General features: G+C 38.0%; 1 protein-coding gene across 1 annotated transcript in view; it reads left to right on the top strand.

Annotated features, from left to right (window-relative positions):
• The window catches only part of UNC5C (unc-5 netrin receptor C), a 154,761-nt gene that overhangs the window by 49,568 nt on the left and 85,084 nt on the right, over positions 1-20,109 (top strand). The window contains exon 4 of the mRNA XM_042469705.1: positions 1,109-1,212. Within this exon, the coding sequence (XP_042325639.1) occupies positions 1,109-1,212 (104 nt within the window). The remainder of the gene's footprint in view (positions 1-1,108; positions 1,213-20,109) is intronic.

Genomic DNA, 20,109 nt, shown 5'->3' on the forward strand with positions numbered 1-20,109 from the left:
CTGTAGCATAGAGTCATGAAAGTGAAAGTGGAGTCAAACTGGATTATTTCTGTAGTATGGAAGCAGCTTTTGTCATATTATAGTGTGATCACAAAATGAAACCCAGGTTGAGTCACATGTGCTCTCATAAATTTGTTCTGCCTAATTTCTGCATCTGCCTGCATTTTAACTGTACAAATTCATAATTATTTTCATTTGCAGCCTTCCCTGTGATTTTTGAATTCAGTTTACCCTAATATGTGGTTTTCACAGTCAACTTTCTCTAATACACATATGTTGCATGCAGCGTTTCTCTGTTATGTTCTATTACTTTTTATTATTTTAATATTTATATCTCATCTTTTCCTTAAAGCTTTGTTTTCACAAATACAACTGAGACTCATAGACACACTCACAGATAATTTTTTAGTTGCAGCGAATGGTACAAAATTCAGAAAACTGTCAGTCTTAGTCTTAACTGTATTCAAATCCATATGGTAGTTTTGGAAGTGTGATTTGGAATGGAATATTCATGAAGTAGTGATTTGAATGTTGGACTAGGACTTCAAATCCCAGCTCATCCATGAAACCAACTGGATGATCTTGGGTGAGTCATACACTCTTAGTCCTCAGAGGATGGCAATGGCAAACACCTTCTGAAGAAACTTGCCAAGAAAACCCCATGATTGGTTGAAGGCACACAACAGCAACACCAAATTTCTATACATGCAGACCAACTGAAATTCTCCCACATCCTTAACTATACAGATTGAGTCTCACTTATCCAAAATGCTTGGGATCTGAAGTGATTTTGATTTTGGATCCCCAACCCCCAGATTTTGAAATATTTGCATATGCATATGAGATATCTGGAAATGGAACCACAAATTAATTTGTGTTTCATGTACAGTTTACACACATTGCTTGAATGTAATGTTGTACAAAATATTTTTAATAGTTTTGTGCATGAAACGAAGTTTATGTACTCTGAACGATCAGAAAACAAAGGTGTTACTGTTTCATTCACCCACATGGAATATTTCAGTTTCTGGAATTCTGGATAAAGAATACACAGCCTGCGATAAACACAGAATAAAATACATTGTGTCTCTATTCTGTTCCACTCCAGACTTACGGAAGACGTTTGAGCAGGAACCACTTGGAAAGGAAGTGTCTTTGGAGCAGGAAGTCTTACTTCAGTGCCGCCCTCCTGAAGGAATCCCAGTGGCCGAGGTGAGTGACAACAGCTTTTTGAAAGCCAATGGGAGGGGGGGCTGACACAGTTATCCTAACTGAGGCCTAATCTGTGGCTAATGGCGCAGTGAATTAGGATATGGCATGATAAATGGGAGGTAATGGAGATCTAACTGCCTGCTGCTGGTAGAATAGATTGATTGGGAACTGATTAATGACTTCAGAGTCAATTAGAACGCCCCACTAGGCAGAGCTACAGGCAGTTTAGTTTCATTCTTTTGCTCCCTTTACAAGAAACTGAGAGCACAGCAAAATTATGTTATCTATAAGGCAAACACTGGTTAGAATTTATTACTGCATCTGCATTACCTACCACCCAACTATCTCCACCCTTTCTAACATGCTACCAGTGAAAGCAACAAGCTTTCACATACATACATAATTAAAACAAATGCCACATTTCCTCCACCCTCCCAAGTGCTTTATTTTGTTTTATTGTTACGATTGTGCATATGGTGCATCATTCAGGCTGCATAGCTACAAGAATGTGCATGCTGTGATGTGATACTATGATAGAACAAAGGAAAGGCATAATCCATCTTTTAATGTTCAATTCCTATTTTATTTAATAGCAATGAAAAACACATGGGGAGGATGTTCTGTCATTTGTCTTGTGAAAGTGACCCTACCAAGCAAAAAGGGGGGAGGGGAGAGTAGATATTCAAAATAAGGAGCCCATCTGTTGAAAAAGAAAAATTGAACCTCTAATCCTTTTCCTCCCTCATGTGATGAGCAAGCTACAAGTATGAACATACAGTGCCTTGCAAAAATAGTCACTCTCCTTTCACTTTCTCACATTTTGTTGCATTACAACTTGGAACTGACATGGATTTAATTAGCATTGCTGCCACTTGACATGCACAAGAAATTAATTACTCTGAAGGTACAAATCAAACTGCCTGCTGCTGGCAAAACAGAACATGTCCATGGGACAGCGCTCACTTGAATGCGCCAGAAAGCTAGGCCATGTGGAAGAATGGTGAGAAGAAAGCTATTGCTGAAACAAACACATATAGAAGCCTATTTGAAGTCTGCAAAAGGGCGTGTGGTAGACACCATAAAAATGTAGGAATAGGTTTTTTGCTCTGATGAGATGAAAACTGACATTTTGGCCCTTACTGTAGCTGGCATCCTGTTAGATATTTACAGCATCATAAAACAACTTAGAAGCTCATGAAGGGGAAATGAAAACAAAGACTTATGTCTTCAGCCACACTGCAGAAATAATCCAGTTTGACACCACTGTAACTGCCATGGTGCAATGCTATGGAATTCTGGGAGCTGTAGTTTCGTGAAACACTTAGCTTTCTTTATCAAGCTGTAGTGCCACAACAAGCTTCAATTTCCAGAATTCCATAGCATTAAGCCATGGCAGTTAAACTGGTGTCAACGTAGATTATTTCTGTAGTATGGATGCAACTGTAGCTGCATGTCTAGGATCATTGAAATAGCACAGCAGACAGCATGTTTACTGAGCAATGGGCCTCATTGTGTAATAAGCTTCATAGCACTACAAGTCCCATTGCATATTGAAATATTGCACAAGAAACCCTGATATACATAGCCTAAGTTCACTAAGAATATTGTGTCAGGCATACAGGCTCAACATCACGAATTGATGCGTCATAACCTCTGATGCAAGATCTCAACCTTAATGTGGTTCCAAACCAAGAGTGCTCATTGCACTAAGATCACCTTCCTTACAATGAAGTATGATTTGGCAGCAACATTATGTTATCAGGATGCTTTTCTTCACACATACACACACACCATAACTCAGTTTAACTTAGGTTTGTGAGACTCCTAGCAAAACCCCTCCTGTCAATTGCTTTGAGGTGAAACCCAGACCATGGTTCAAGAAGCCAAATTGTTCACCTACACTATACTTCTCTCCCTTCCTGGTCCATGTTATAATGATCTCAGAGGAAGAATTTAGTGTATGTTCCATCCAGCATTGAAAAAAGTAATTTTTTTTACAACTATAACTCCCTGAATCCTCCAGTCAGCATGGTCTGCAACCAATGGTCATACTGGCTAAGAGATTCTGACCTGTGCTCCTAAAGCATAACATTTCCAAGCTCTGGCTCAGCTTGCCTACAAACCTTAACTAGCACAGGATGCTTTGATCTGGAATTCCTGCATGGCAGGGGGTTGGACTGGAAGGCCCTTGCGGTCTCTTCCAACTCTATGACTCTATGATTCTATGAGGATTAATTAACTTTGTCTGAACAATTTATAAATTTTCAAAAATTACTTTCACCATAATCCAGGCATAAAGTTGTCTGGATCCTACTGATTTTGCCAGAATATACCATCTGCCCTTCTCCCAGTCTCCCTTATACCCTCTGAAATCTGTTGGAAAATTTGGAACAGATTCTTTTTTGGTGCTATATTGGTCTGCAGTGAGAAGGTGAATCAGAAAAAGTCTGTATTCTTCTATCATGAGAAACTAAAGTTTGGATTGTGGAATTTGAGCACAACATACCACTGACTTGGGAAACAACTGTCATAATACTTTTGAACGAATGGCTCCCATATAAATTTGCTTACCATCCTATTTTTACAAACTAGGAACATATCAGCAATTTGCACTAAGGAAATAGTTGCAGGGTATGTATCTGTGACAGAATTCTTCCAGAATAAAGAACTTACAGAAAGAGGAACTGTACTTTTGCTGATCAGCAGAAAACTTGATTACTAAGGATCCTTAATTCCCCCCACTTCAGAATACTCCCCTTTTGTCTGTCGATTGCAAAAGTCTTGCCAGCTTGTATAAGAATGTCATTGTTTAATAACAAGGTGCCTGTCATTCACCTTAGCTGTTTATTTCTCCATAGACTCTAGGTGTTACTTAGAACTGTGGCCTGGAGTCTAAGCTATGCAAACCTGTCTGCAAACAACAGGGAGAAAAATAGTGTACAATTAACCGTATTTTATTTGCCTATTTTCTTCCTTTGCCCTCTTATTTCCTGGAGTGGGATGGGATTAATAATTTATTAGAGAGATAGGTTGATTTTTAGTATAAGCCAGATTTCTGTTAGCTGTAGTATTAATCAGTTTGCTATTCTTAAGAATTCATCAGCTTCTTTGCCTCTGAACATCTTACCAGCCAGCTGTTGCACAGTGACAAGATTACTTGTAACAGGCATGTCATATTGCAGATGCATGGAGGTACTTAGAGACTTCATTACCTTTGCTAGGAAGTGAGATTAGTCATGACTGGCAGACTGTCTGTGTGCAGTACTGTGGATATAACACAGATCATACCTCCCAGTGTCTTAAGAGCTAGCTCTGTCTCCCCCGAAAAAATAAAAAATAGAAAAATGAATGCATGCCAGAGAGAATGAGAGGGGGGGGAGAGGGAGAGGAGAAATAGCATGATTAATAGAATGCAAACTCTTACTTTTGTCATGTGTATCTGTTGAATCATTATCATCATTTCATTTCTATCTTGCCTTTTCCCCATTACTGGGACTCACAACCACATAAAAGATATTAAAACAAATACAGATTAAAATACCAAAGAATCAGTTAAAAAAGTTATTTTAAAGTACAGTTAAACATTTTATTGAATTAAAACAATTTAAAATACATGAAAAGGAGAAGATAAAAAGCTACCTGAAAAAGCACACAGTTAAAAGCCCATTTCTGTCTATTTTTAAAGCCTGATGGAATTTTTTTAAAACGTTTTAACTTGCTGATGGAAGGACAGTAAGGAGGAAGCCTTCTAAGAATGGAGTGCTTAGTGGAAATGTAGGCAGCCAGGCCCATTTTGAATGACGTTATGCTACACCATTGACAATGGTTTTTATCATCCATTTTCTCTACACTAGATCATATTCTAACATAATATAGATGGCTGCAATTTTATGAGCATTGACAATAGTTATTCTCATCCCATATATTTTTTAGTGAATTGATTCATTAACACAGTTTGTCAAATTACATAACCATTCAGTTATTGAGGGTAAGCATATATCTGTTTCCAAGAAGATTTCTGCAGTGATCAACACATTTATCAACCAAATTCTATTCTCCTAACCCATGTGGTTTCTTAGAGCCCACAATAATTAGAAGCAGATTTACTGCTATCTCATAACCACTTTATAATATTAATAACATCTGACCTTTAAAATTTCTGACCTACAGTAATAACATCTGACCTTTATGATAATATTTCTCCAATATGAAGTGCTTACTTTACCCATCTACTATGTACGTGTAGTTTAGATTAATATGATTATATTTTTAGCAAGTACCAACCATATTTACATAATTTTATTAATTGCATGATAATACTATTGATAACAAGTGGGCCCTTTTGAACTATCATTTAGTGAATATCTTGGGCTTTCTCTACATATAGCGGGCAATTATGAACTTGAAATTGTTCAGTGTATGTCATTCTCCTTCTTATTTTATAATCTTCAACGGATTCTCCCATCAACTATTTGTCTATATCTTAGCCAAAAGATTAATAGGGATGGGAGGGGATCATTAGCCTTTAAGTTTTTGTTCGCACTGTACTCTTCATGCATTTAAGTTCCTATGTGTCTGTGATTTTGATTTCTAATTACTAAGCACTAAAAAAAAGCTATCTGAAATAATAAACAGGGTGCGATTTCACATACGACATTCACTTCATTATCCTTCTACTATGTGAAAAAAAAATCCCCCAAACCAAAATTATTTCATTAACTTACATCAAGACAGAGAACCCTGGACATTGAGGCCCAAAAAGATATAGCCACCCTTAGCATGGTAGGCAGTTTAAAATGGTAGAGCCGATATAAACAGTCTTTTCAAATGGCAAACTATCTAAAAATTCAGATCCCAAAACACCTGAGATAGGCATTTACTTGAGCTGGATTTGACCAACTTGACACCATGGTAAGATATGGGAGATTCCAGGGTATTCCTTACAATGAACGAACTTGTATCTGCGGTGCCCATGAAACTGAGGATTTAGCACACGTTTTGTTTAATTTCAGAGAGTTCAATTTGCCCAAGGTCACCCAGTGGGTTTGTATAGCAAAGCTGGGATTTAAACCCTGATCTCCAGAGCCATAGACTGTAACAAAGCCTCTAACTGCATAGATCACAAAAAACCATGGACAATTAAATATATGCATGTGCCACTACATCTGATAGTCCTGATGAAAAATCTGTACTTAGGACAAGAGGCTACTGTTAGAACAGAATATGGAGAAACAGAATCGTTCCCAGCTGGCAAAGGGGTCAGGCAAAGATGCATTCTAAATTCCTACATGTTCAATTTGTACATACAAAACATCATATGAAGAGCAGGTCTATACTCAGAAGAAGGATGAATGTAGATAGAAGGAAGGAAAATCAACACGATACATGAATGACAACATGCTACTCTCAGAAAACATTACAGACTTGAAACAATTACTAAGGAAGGTCAAAGAAAAAAGTACAAATCCAGGGTTATTGCTGAACATAAAGAAAACCAAAATAATGACCATGGAGGAGCTACATAGGTTCATCATATATAATGAGGAAATTGAAATAGTTAAAGAGTTCCCATACCTTGAATCAAACAAGAACAGGGATTGCAGTCAAGAAATAAGAAGATAGGAGTGGGAAGGGCAGCCTTGAAAGAACTAGATAAGATCCTAAAGTGTACAGATATACACCTAAGCACTAAAGTTAGAATCGTCCAAGATGTTATATTCCCCCTCACCATATATAGATGTGAGAGTTGGACAGTGAAGAATATCAACAGAAAGAAAATCAACTCATTTGATATCTGGTGCTGGAGAAGAGTGCTGAGGATACCATGGACAGCCAAAAAGACAAACTAATGGTCCTTGATCAGATCAAATTTGAACTCTGCCTGGAAGCCAAGATGACGAAACTGAGGCTGCCATACTTTGGCCACATCATGAGAAGGCATGACTCATTAGAAAAGATAATAATGCTAGATAAGATAGAGGGCAGCAGAAAGAGAGGACAACCCCACACCACATATGTAGACTCAGTTAGGGAGGTCATGAGCCTGAGCAGAGCAGTGCAGGATGGGGGGGGGGTCTTGGAGATGTTTCATCCATGGGGTCAGCATGAGTCATGGTCAACTTGAGGGAAGTTAACAACTACCACAGTTCATTTTTGTTTTAGCGTATAAGTAACTAACTATAGTGAGCTTGGAACAGACTACTATATATACAGTATATATTGATTTTGTTTTCTTTTGTAAAACAGTAATTTTCCATTGACTTGTTTACAGACCTGGTTTACTCTGCTTTTAGTGTTAGCATATGTTACTTATGATACAATATAAGTATTGCTTTAAAATAAATTCTTTAAAATTCTGAAGGGCTCATCCCTGAAACATAATAAAGTGGCCGATGCCTTTGTACAAGTATATGCTACATTTCTGTCATGAAAAAATAACTGAAGCCTGGGCCCTAGCTCCCAAATTTGTGATTAGGCGAGATAAGCTTGTAGGATGGAGACAAAGCTTGAGTCCTCCTAGTATACAGTGGTACCTCGGGATACGAAATACCCAGGTTACGAAATTTTCGGGATACGAAAAAATCCCATAGGGAATTATTGTTTCGGGTTACGAATGTTTTTTCGGGTTACGAAAAAACTTTTGGTGCTTTTTTCGGCTTTTTCGCACGGAATCGCGGCTTTTCCCCATTAGCGCCTATGGCAATTCGGCTTACGAAGGCTTTTCGGGTTACGAAAGCGGCCGCGTTACGAATTAATTTCGTAACCCGAGGCACCACTGTACTATGTTTCTCTGAACACTCCTCTTGAATAATCATCCAAGAGCTGGCCTGCTAATATCTGATATTCTTCCAGACCATGCAACATAATTTCACTTTGTCAAGCCTAAAAGATTGATGACTGCAAGCTAATTGGCTGTGAAAGCTATTTGTACTGATGTCGGGGCAGACACCAATTAACACTTGGCAAGTCCAAGAGTCATCTAGTCAGTAGCTATTCTGAAGAGCTCTTTTCTTTTCTTTTCTTTTTAAAGTGAGGAGGGAGATCAAACACCCAGATAGGAGATTAGCTTAATAGGGCTGCTGTGTAGACTCCCTCCAATGCTATTAAAAGAACAAAGGACCAAACATAAATGAGTATAAATACCTTAATGTTTGGTTTTATTGCTGCCACTAGCTGTAATGGGCAAGATAAAGTTTTGAAGAAGAAAAAGTGGAGTGATGAAAGATAAGTTGGTCTGCTGAAGGATTTATGTGATTATTTTAATTAGGAGATGAATATGTTCTTTATTTAGGATTTCATTCATTTGTTTGAAGACTTTTATTATATTATTATAGTTAATACCATAAAAAGCAACTGTTGGATGTCAGATAGCTATCTGTGACCATTGGCATCCAAGTCAAGACATATAAAATAAACAATATACAGTCAGGGACTATTAACAGTATTTCAAGTTACTCTGCTAAGAAAAAAGGGAAACATGTTATTTGTTGTTCTCTGCTGTTATGTGTTTTGTCTTAGAATACATATTTAAATGCATATTTAATTTAAATACATTGCAATACAGTGATCCCTTGGTATCCTCTGGAGTTTGGTTCCCTCATGGATACCAAAATCTGTGGATGTTCCCATTAAATACAATGACATAGTAAAATGGTGTCCCTTATATAAAATGTTACAATCAAGCTTTACTTTTTGGAATTTATACCTTTTAAAAATATTTTCAAGCTGTGGATGGTTGAATCCCAGGATAAAGAATCTGTGAATGTGGAAGGCTGACTGTATTCAGAAAAGTGTAAACATCTAGCTTATAAAATCATACCTAGAGTGAAAAATCCAATTTTAATCTGCAGAGACATATTTGGTTGTCTCTTGGTTGTATATGGCAGAATCCATATAGAACTAGTCCTAAAATGTAGGCATTGCATGGCATTATCAATGGCATAGGTTTGAACAGTGTTCCTAAATTTCAGCCATTTTCCACAGGGGAAAAATGTCAAAACAGAACTTTTTATCCTCCTCCAATCCTGGCTGCCATCATTTGTGTCTGGCAAATGTAACATTATGACCAAAATCTGTCCCATTATTTCCTTTCCTAAACAAACCTTGATTTAACAGAGTAGATGTGATATGTCTTGATTATCAGTAGGCTAATCTCATCTGAAGGAAATTAAAGCATCTTGCATTCTGGGAACAGTGGAATTCATTAGGGTATGTTTTTCCTTTATTTTTGTCTTGCTGAATTTTATTTTACTGTTGTCTCATCTTCTATTTTCTGCCTCTGTGAGGGTGGAACATGGCCTATATTTATACTCTACATTATATTGAAATGATATAGGAACTAACCCACAAACCATACAATGTAAGTTTGCTTTTCCTGGTGCATTAAGTTTATCCATTTTTAATGTTTCAGTGTATAGAATCAAGTTGCCCCTCCCTGTATCTTTCTGGAACATGAATTTGACCCACTGGGTTTAAAAATGGTTAAATGTTATGCTACCAGTGGTGATAGCAATTGTATAAAATAACTTTCATGACACAGGTTGTGAGCATTCTGGGCTTATGTTCTCTACCACATTCTCATATCCAAATAGAATTTTTTTCATTGGCCTTTAACACTGAAGAGCAAGTCCAGTGGTAAAATAATACATTAAAGGATAATCGGTTCAGCTGACTCCCTGGATTTATTTGTCGTTATATTTGTAGGCTAGAGTTTGGAAACATTTCTGGCTGAGCTTTTAACAGTTCCATAAAATGTGTTGTTCCATAGCAGTGTTATGGCTGGTGGAGTGGGATTTTGTAAAGCAAGGTTATAGAACTCACTTGTATCTCCATCTTTTTTTTTTTTTTTTTTTTTGATCCTTTTTTTAAAAAATCACGTCAATATTTCTTAAAAGTCAACATCCTTCTCCCAGGGCACTTACTGGGATTTTTCCAGAGTAACACAGCAGAGTTATTAGGAAAATTAATCCTTTTTCTCATCACTTTTGCTCCTTTCAAAGCTGCCCCAGTCTCCTTGGGAGTGAGAAATTGTCTCAGAGTGAGGCAACTTCATGAAATTAACTCCTTGCAATAAGGTTATAGATCAAAACATCAGCAAGTTGTAAGATTAGTTAATATGCCATAAGCAGCTAAATGAAGTTTTGCATTGGAATATGTAATTTGCTGCACTTTCAACAAGAGGATAATTGCTTTGCTAATTATAAAGGGGCCAGTTCTCCATAAGAGTTTAATTGGACAGCATCAGCTGTAAAATTTGGTGACCCAATTGGGCTTAAAAACTTCTGTTGTACCTGCTTAGATCAAGTTAGATGCAAGGTGAGTGGAGGAGGAATGGTAGTCACAGTATAGTGTCAAGTGAACACATTTGCTTGCCAAGCTAGGATGAGCATGACACAAATTCTCTCAGCTGGCATTGTCTGGGCAGAAAGCTCAGAGCAGCCTGGGACTTATCCAAATATGCAGCATCAGGTGGCTGCTGCATCTAATTGATTGTTAATATAACTGCTGTTTGCTTTGTTTGATGAGAGTGGCTCCTGTTTTCACTGCCGTTATCCCTTAATTGGAACTCCTGTGTGTATGCATTTCCATGCAGGCGCTTTTGTCAACCTGGCAGCATTTTGTATTCTGTTCAGAAAAGGAAAGCTTTTATACCAAGACAAGAAAGCTGAAAGAAGAGATGGCTGTGAATACCGATTGGCTTGGAAGTGGCATTGTCATTTGCTGAGCTATGTGACGCATAGAGGGCACATCTTTGGGAAGGTATATCAATAAGGTAGAGAAGAGGTTATATATTTAAAAAGTGAGGTGCCTTTTAATAGTTACAAAGGGAGGCTTTGTGATGGAACCTTGATCATAAAGAGGGGCAGCAGCTGAATGTTTGGGCAAAGTGCCAGCTTCCACTTTTCATCCCTGAACCCAGCTGGCTCTGCCCCACCTTGTTTTTCCTTGTCATCTCCCATGCCCTCTTTACCCTCATTTACTGAGATACCTTGCTTCCCCTTTTTCTTTCTTGATCTTTAAGAGGCTTGGTTTATCTTCTTTTTCTTGTCTCTATATCTTTAATGGTTATCAATCCAGTTCCTCAAATAGACACTAGAAATGACTAATATCCACACAACCTCATGCTGAAATACATCTCAGAAGTGCTGCTCATGTCCTTCATCTCCATCCACTTTTTGTATTATGCTAAAACAGACTATCACGACTGTCTCTTTAAAAATTACAGTCATTGGCACTCAGTGAATCTCTAACATAGACATATGTGCAATTACAGAAGTTTTTCCATAACACAAATTCTCTGCATTGGCAGTGCGAAATAAACAACTGTAATGGCAATTGACAAAATGTCACTATGGTTTGCTCATGAACTTTTATTCTTAGTGTATACTGGCAATATCTTGTAGATATATAATTTTTAGATTCCCTCTTTTAAAAAGAAAAAGAAAAGAAAAAAATACACATTCATATCTCATGACTATGAAACTAATGATTTAATTTGCTTACCAGTCAGTTTCAAAAAACAACAATAAAATGTCAATAAAACACTATTATTTTTATCTAAGAGGACACCTCTCTAGGAATCTCCTGGTCATCTAGTGCAACTCTATGGTCAACATCTGCCAGAGGTTAATCAGGGGCGCTTTATAGACGGGCCCATAGAGGCGCCATCGTCACGTGCGAGGGGCGACACTTTTAGACGCCCCTCGCCCCTCGCACATGATGAGGGTGTCAAAACGGCGGTGCCCTATACACATGGGCACTGCCATTTTGACATGATGGACGCCTAGCGTCTGCACATCTCAGCGCCCTTGTGATGCCGCAAGGGCGCCATTGGCGCCTTGCAGCATCACAACTGCACCGGAAAAAGAAGCCGCTTTTTGCGGCTTCTTTTTGCTGCGCAGGGGAACCACGCAGTTTGTCCGCTGCGGCTCCCTCGTGCAGCAAACAAGGGCGACAGCAGATTGTCCTTTTGGGCGGTCTGTAAAACGCCATAGAATCATGTTGGAGGACCTACAAATGCCTAGAGCAGTGTTTTCTCTAGAAACCTCTAGATTCTCCAGCACAACTCTATGATCAACTTCTAGCAGAATTGCGTTGGATTACATAGACATTCCTAGAAAGAACATATTAATTAAAACTGCAAAGTCAAATCTGAAAAAGCCAAAGCCGCAAATGTAGAGGGCCAACTGTATTTCTCTTCAACACCTACATAGAAAGCATCTAGCATCTTATTTGCAGATGTTGTGCACTATAATACAACTATCAAATGTATATATATGTGCCTTCAAGATGCCTGTCAGTTTACAATGACCACATAAATTTCAAGGATTCTGTATAAACAATCATGAAATAGGGTCCCAAAATTTAATTCTTGTTTTGTTTTAAAATGTGATTGCTTCTGTGATTTAAAATGTGATTGTTATCATCCAGTTCAGGATCTGAGTGGATAATTGCAAGGCTCCAACAGCCTTGATTACAATAGAGAAGGTTTTTAGGAACGTTATTGGTCAGTGAGTGAGGCAACTGATTATTTGCATAGAGTTTAGTGACCTTATTGAAATTACAGTAAAATGTAGTGGGGGGTCATTTGGGGAAATCAATGTGAAAAATGTGTGATCCATAGAAAAATAAAACACCCCATAATGATGACGTTACATGTACCTACCTCTCAGTTGTGATGATGGACAACTAACTGGAAAACTACCACCCAGTCTGCAAACATTCTTAACTAATGAAAACACAGCTAATTAGTAAGATGAGTTTTAATAAAATACATATGAAATGAAAAACAAAGCACCCCATGGGGCCCGGGTAGCACAGTGGTTCAATGCCTGTATTGCAGCCACTCACTCACAAACCTCAAGGTTGTGAGTTCAGTACCAGCCAGGGGCTCGACCAAGCCTTGCATCCTTCCAAGTCGCTTGTTGGGGGCAATTAGCTTACACATTGTAAATCACTTAGGGAGTGCTTAAGTGCAATGATAAGCAGTATAGAAATGTACTTGCTATTGCTATGGCTGTAATGATAAGGCAACATGTTCCTGCCTCTCAGTTGTGATGATGAATAAATAATTGGCAGACTACCATCCAATCCATAGTTATTCAAATTTTTTATGTGATACACACGTGGGTTAGAGCAGACACAATCTTTTGAAAAGCATTTTCTCCATAGGAATGAGTGGAGCACTTTAAGTAAGATAATACTGCAGTCCATTGTTTTTGTAAGTACTTGCTTTTTTAAAAAAGTTGAAAAATATATATTATTTATTAATTTATTTATGCTATCTAATCATTTAAAGTGCCTTTTGAGTTGATTAATCTAATTGGTTAGCTGAACCAACCTTGTGACACTGATCCATAAAACACAAAATAAATAAAATAAATCCAAGCACATATTAAAAGGAAAACCTCATTGTGTTATCATGTTTGTACATCTGATAAATTATTTTAATATTACACTGTTGCTCAAAACATTCTAAAGAGAGAAAGGTCTGATTAGGGCTATAAGGGAGAGTTTTGAGGTGTTGCCCCCCCCCTTGCTGTTAACTGTTGTTGTCACATTTCATGTCGGGTGACATGTGGCAGGTTCCCTCTGTTAACTAGAACAAATGTGCCAATTATGATAATATATCTCCTGATGCCAATCAGCAAATAATTAGAGACAACACATCTGTCTCCCACCAGGGAGAAGAATGGAGGACTGCGGGGAAGCTGGAAGTATGAGGTGCAAAGCATTCTGAATTATTGCCACCTTGGATTGCCCATTTCTTCAATGTGTATGCTCAGTCTTGAAAGATCTGCAAATGCCTTAGAAACACAGGAGAGATTGATAAAGAGAGAGAGAGAGAGAGAGAAGGAAGGAAGGATTTACCAAACAATTTTTCTTTCTTTCAGGTTCTTTACTGGAAGAATCATGCAGATAGATTTTAAGGTGGTCTGCTAGAATGAGAATGCTGTTGAAAGTTTAGCAAGCAAATAAAATATTATTGCATACTTTCATAAATATATGGCATGGGTTTCTGAGTGGTGGCATCCACCCTCTGGAATGCAGCCCCCCAATAAGGAAATGGAAATTGTTTTCAGGGTTCAATTCAGTTGGTATATTTACCTTGAAGAAGAGAAGATTGAGGGGTAAAATGAGGGTCATTGAAGCACGGTCAGTTACAAGAATGGAGCATGGAATGGAATGTCTGTTAGAAGATGAAGCAAGCTTGTTTTCTGCTGCTCCAGAGTCTAGAACATGAACCAATGGACTCAAAGTACAAGAAAAGAGCTTCTATTGAAACATTAGAAGGAACCTCTATGTATATGTTTATCTTTTTTATATTCAATAAAAAACGTTTAAAAGGAGGAACCTCTTTAAGAGCTGTTCCAGAGTCAGATGGACTGTCTCAGATGGGATGGGCTCTCCTCCACTGGAGGTCTTTAATCAGAGGTTTGATGGACTGCTTTTCAGGAGTGCTTCAGTTGTGTAGTCCTGAATGACAAAAATTGGACTATATGGCCCTACTAACTCTTATGATTCTATGAAATGAACAATTATCCACTACAGGAAAGAGGAAAGGAGACTGAAAACACATCTCAGAGTGGGAAGGCTCTAAGGAGCTTCTCTCTCAAATTCAAATAGCAGCCATTGGTGTGGGAATCCAGATTGTGACATAACATGGGCAAACGGTTCGAATGCTAGTCCCTCCCAGTCCACTACACCCACACAACTTGTGCATTGCAGCTGTTATTTACATTTTTAATAAAAATTCACAACATTATTGAGCCTGTCACTCATGAGAATCACTGGGGGTCATAGAAGGGCCCTCAAAGATGGCATACAAATGAAATAAATAAACCCCTGCCATGCAGGAAGACACAATCAAAGTACTCCTGACAGATATCCATCCAGCCTCTGTTTAAAGACCTCCAGAGAAGGATACTCCATCATACTCCAAGGGAGTTTATTGGACTATCAAACAGCTCTTACTGTCAGGACGTTCTTCCTAATATTGAGGTGGAATCTCTTTTCCTGTAGTTTGAATCCATTACTCTGGGTCCTAGTCTCTGGAGCTGCTGAAAACAAACATGCTCCTTCATCAGTACGACATTCTTTCAAATATTTAAACAGTGCTATCGTATCACTTCTTTTCATATCATGCGAGCAAAAGCATTTACTCTATTCAGACCAACTGACCTCACAAGGTAGATGAGCAGAAAAAATGGAGGAAGCCGTGTATGCATGAGGAGAAGGGTCAGAGTAATTTACTAACAGATAAATGGATTCCTGAGTAGTTTTCGCTTAGACAGTTGATCTCAACATAAGTGTAGCTAATATAAGGAAGCACAAACTATAGAAATCTACTATTAGAAAGATCCTAAATTACTGATATGAGAGTGGGTTGTTTTTTTAAAAAAAAAAAAAAAGCTGAAAGTGTTTTTATTGCAAATAGATTTTAATGCTCCTGAGATTATTGCAATGTGCATTTTTCTGGTCTGGAGCATTTCTTTTGCATGTAATATTACTCTTACCAATGGCATTATAACTGACTCATTTTTAAAAGACACTGCAAGTAGATTCAGTGCTTTGGGTCAAAGCCCCAAGGAGCTTAAAATGCAATATCCTGTCTTTTGTGATAAATTACACACATAAAACATTGGCAAATAGTTTGGATTTTCATTCTCTAGAAGTGGATGCTTCATTTTGGAAGACATTATTAACATTGCTCTGAAGACATAGCAAAATGTTTATTTTAAGAAAAGAGGTGAAAACAAATATTTTACCAGTGACGTTTACCTAAGATATTGGTATAAAAAAAAGAGAGATAAAATATGCACTTTTAAAAAATTTACATGCATGAATAAACAATTTCAAAAGGTTTTTTTTCTCTGCTGGATGAGAAACAATTATTTTTATTTTGCTTGAAAAATATGACCGTGCAAAACCCCAGTATTTTGTGCAGAACAAGATGTATTTCTGTGGAGTGCTACACAGCTTTCTGTACCAAAAGAGTTTTGCACTGTTTTGATATGGCTTTATATGGGTAAGATACTTTACAATTCTTTTCTGCCTGTGTCTATAGTATCTTTACCTGTATAATATTATACTAAGCTATTTTCCTTTCCTTTTTCCATCTCTAGACAATGTAAATTGAGGGGTATAATGATTTTCCATCTCAGGATATTCATATTAATTTTTTTCTCACTTGCTGCATTAGTCAATCAACGTTAACAGGTTGTTTTAATAGTTTGATGGGGAAAGGGGGGAAAGGTGGTTGTTTTAACAATAAGAGCAGTTATACTCCTTCTAATTCCCTAGTTTGGTCTCTGCCAGTGGCATCTCTAGGGTTGGTGTCGCCTGGTGTGGTAACTCATGGTGTCACTCCCCCCTCCATACAGAATTGACCTCTTCCATAGAGAATCCTTAGCAATTCACTAATGCTACTCGTAAATCCTAATTCCTATATACCACTGAGTGTAATGCTAATAGTTGTGACATAAACACAATATCATATGCACAACCTAAATAATAATACAAATGTATTTAAATATGCATAGTGAAGATTTGGTTAAAACATGATGCTTTAAAAGAAAATTGTAAAATAATTTAAAATTTCAAAATTTCAAAAAAAATAAATTTAATTTTTTAAAATTTGAATTTTAAAACATTCTGTGGCCTCTCCTTTCTCCTCCCACTGAGCTTCACCTCACTCCCAACATCTCTTAAAGCATTTTAAAGGGAAGCATGTGAATGCCACAGCCCCTTTCTGCCAAAAAGTAGACGTTTGAGGAGCAGTGGTGATCTGCACTCCCAACACCCTCATAATGAGGCCACTGGTCTCTGCTCTTGGAATCCATAATCTGTACCAAATCTTTCCTCACAATCATTTTATCGTATGTTGTCTGAATGAATAAATGTCACACTGTGTTTCTTTTAGACTAGTGTTTCAGAATATGCTCCTATATCTTTAGTGTTTATGCTGATCCTTCATGGGAGATGGTGTTCACTTTGAAAGACATCCTGGTTTTATTTGGTATTGTCTCAACAGCAAGTGAAGTATGCAAATAATTTTACAGTCTTTGTCATGTGTTGTTATAGTGAATTCATGAATCAAACAAAGTATTATTCCCTATTTAACAACTAAATTATTCATTTAATATATTTAAATATATTATTGTCAGAGAATTTGTTTTCATTGAAGACAATTGCATGCGTCCAAAAAAGTTTTTTTTTTTTTTAAAGGTTCTAAAGACTCCACTTAGGTCAAGTACTTGCTATTACTTACAATTTGGGTGCATGTGACTTTAATCACGAGTGTCACCTAAATTTAATCTCCAGCTGTGCCGCTATGGAAAGTGCCATGTTTCCCTCTGCTTGTTCTCTCAGTTATGTCAGGAACACGTGTTCTTTGGGGGGAAAATACATGGGACAGGCCACTTATTGGTGGAGATGGAGAGCAGTTATTAAGGAGCTTATTGCTCAGCATTTTAAACTGGCTCCAGCCTCCTGGCCTGGAGCTGGTACACAGGATAGCGGTGGGGATTATCACTCACTAAATTACCACTGAACTGCCGGCTTCTATCAGCCCAGGTCCCAGCCGCATTCCACCAGCGCTTTTTAGAAGCCGGAAAGCTTTCTGACTTCTAAAAAGTGCTGGCAGAGTGCAGCTGGGACCCAGGCTGATGGCAGCCATTGATTCGGCAGTGATTTAGTGTACAATAGTCCCTGCCTCAATCCTGCATCCCAGCTCCGGCCAAGGAGGCTGGAGCCAGTTTAAAATGCTGAGTGATAAGCTCCTAACTGTGCTTCCCAGCATGCTGGACACTGATATTATTTAACACCTCTTACATTCAGCTGCAGAGATAGTGATTAATTTTGCAGATACAGTAATTAATTTTGAATGTTTCCCCATCATCTGATTTCTGTACTGATGAAGAGCTCTGAAAGAACTTTACCCCCCCCCCCCCGGTTGCATCACTTTTATAGCATTTTAGAGGACCAGATCAATTTTGCTATGTGACTGCATTCTGTACTCACAAAGGGGGGGGGGCATAAAATTAGAGGCTATCCCCCCCCCCCTTTTTTCCCCCTTCCCTTTCCTGCCATTTTTTTTGATTAAAAGATCTGGAGATTTCAAAAATTTGCACCCATTTTTTAAACCTTTTTTGGTTAGTCTAACTGAGATTTATATAAGGTTTTGTTTTAGGCTTGACAGTTGCACTTGGAAGCTGGCAAAGGGAAAGCACATTTATGCAGCAATGGAAGAACAGCATCCTGTGCTTTTGCTTGTTGCAGAGTGTACAGACTGTGTGTTGGTTGCAGTGTTTACAATGGAACGGATTAGGATGATGAATGCATTGTGATATGTGCCTGACATGCACTAAATAGGTGCAGCCAGATATCAGCATAGAAGCCATCACTGAGCATGACCTATTGTTATTGATTGCTTTAACCTGTTAGAGAAATCCAAAGCTTGGTTCCTGAATTAATAATATGGGCCCTTGGTATCTGCTGGGAGTTCCAGGAACCCCCTTGGATCCAAAATCCAAATAAAGGGTTGACTGTATTTCTTTCTCAGGGACTGCATATGTCAAAAAGCCCCTCAGAAATAGAACTTTTGTTATAACCTCACAACAGCTCAAGCGCAATAGCTCACAGTGAGGATACATGACATATTTAGCTGCACCTAAGCAAATAAGACACTGAATGATAAGATAGCAGCTGACATACTTGACTGAGCACAGAATTTTGCATATTTCTGAGAAAAATATCATTTTACATGTTAAAATGGAATAGCTGATCAGAATGGGCACACTCCTGTCATGGAGAAATTGCTAATTTGCTGGAATTTGTCTGGTTCTCCTAAGGAATGAATCAAGCTTTATGCTAATCAAAACAGGAACGGCTGAACTGCCTGGATGAATGACTGATCCTAGTCACTTCTATGTGACTGAAATAATATGGACTAAAGTTTGTTGGCTTACAGTGTTCCTGTGCAGATGTTCAGATAGATTAGTGTCAAGGGGAATGTATGTCTGGACAGACTGGGTAGTAGTAGTGAGACCTCTTTCTGTTTCATTAGGTTGGTTGGGCTCAGGGAATATTTTGTGGGCTTCCCCCCTCTCTTTACTAGATTAAAGTGCTGGGCATTCATTCTAATGATCAGTGACATTAAGGCACAGCTTTGATCAATCTTTGGCCTCGAAAGCATGTTTAGTTAAAAAGCAAATAAGCTACTGAGTGTTCAGCCAAGTTATGTTAGACTAGCATACCTCAGGCAGCTCTGGAAGAAGGAGATGCTTCTTTAGAGGAGAAATGAATGCAGGATTGTGCAACTAGAAAGCACATATTTAGATCCTTAACTGTTTCTCTCTTTTGCTCTATAAACTGTTGAAAAAAAGAAATAAGTGAATAATGCATGAGGCTGTAAATGTGACTCTAGATAATATACCAGTTGTAAGATCTATACATCTATGTAAGATCTATGTGTGTAGGCATCTAAGACAGTACAGTGTTCCCTCCACATTCACTAAGGTTAGGGGCACAGGTAACCCCACAAAGAAAACGCACAAAGAAAAAAAGTATCTGAGAGGACGCTTCTCTAGGAATGTCTAGGTCCTCTAGTGCAACGCTTCTGATCAACATCTTCCAGATGTTGGTCATAGAATTGCACTGGAGGACGTACAAATGGCTAATAATTATTATTATTATTTGTATTCCGTTTTTTCACAAAGGAATCAAAGTAGATTCCAACAGTATAATTAAAACATCTAACAATTAAAAATTATAATTTAAAACCCCCAAAACCCCAACCCTCCCCCCAATCATAAACACAGTGATCAACCCATAAAAAGAGATTAAACATCAAAATTTAAAACTGTCCAATAAGAATATACTAAAATTTTGGGCAGA

Source organism: Sceloporus undulatus, chromosome 5 (assembly GCF_019175285.1).
Source record: "Sceloporus undulatus isolate JIND9_A2432 ecotype Alabama chromosome 5, SceUnd_v1.1, whole genome shotgun sequence".
NCBI lineage: Eukaryota > Metazoa > Chordata > Lepidosauria > Squamata > Phrynosomatidae > Sceloporus > Sceloporus undulatus.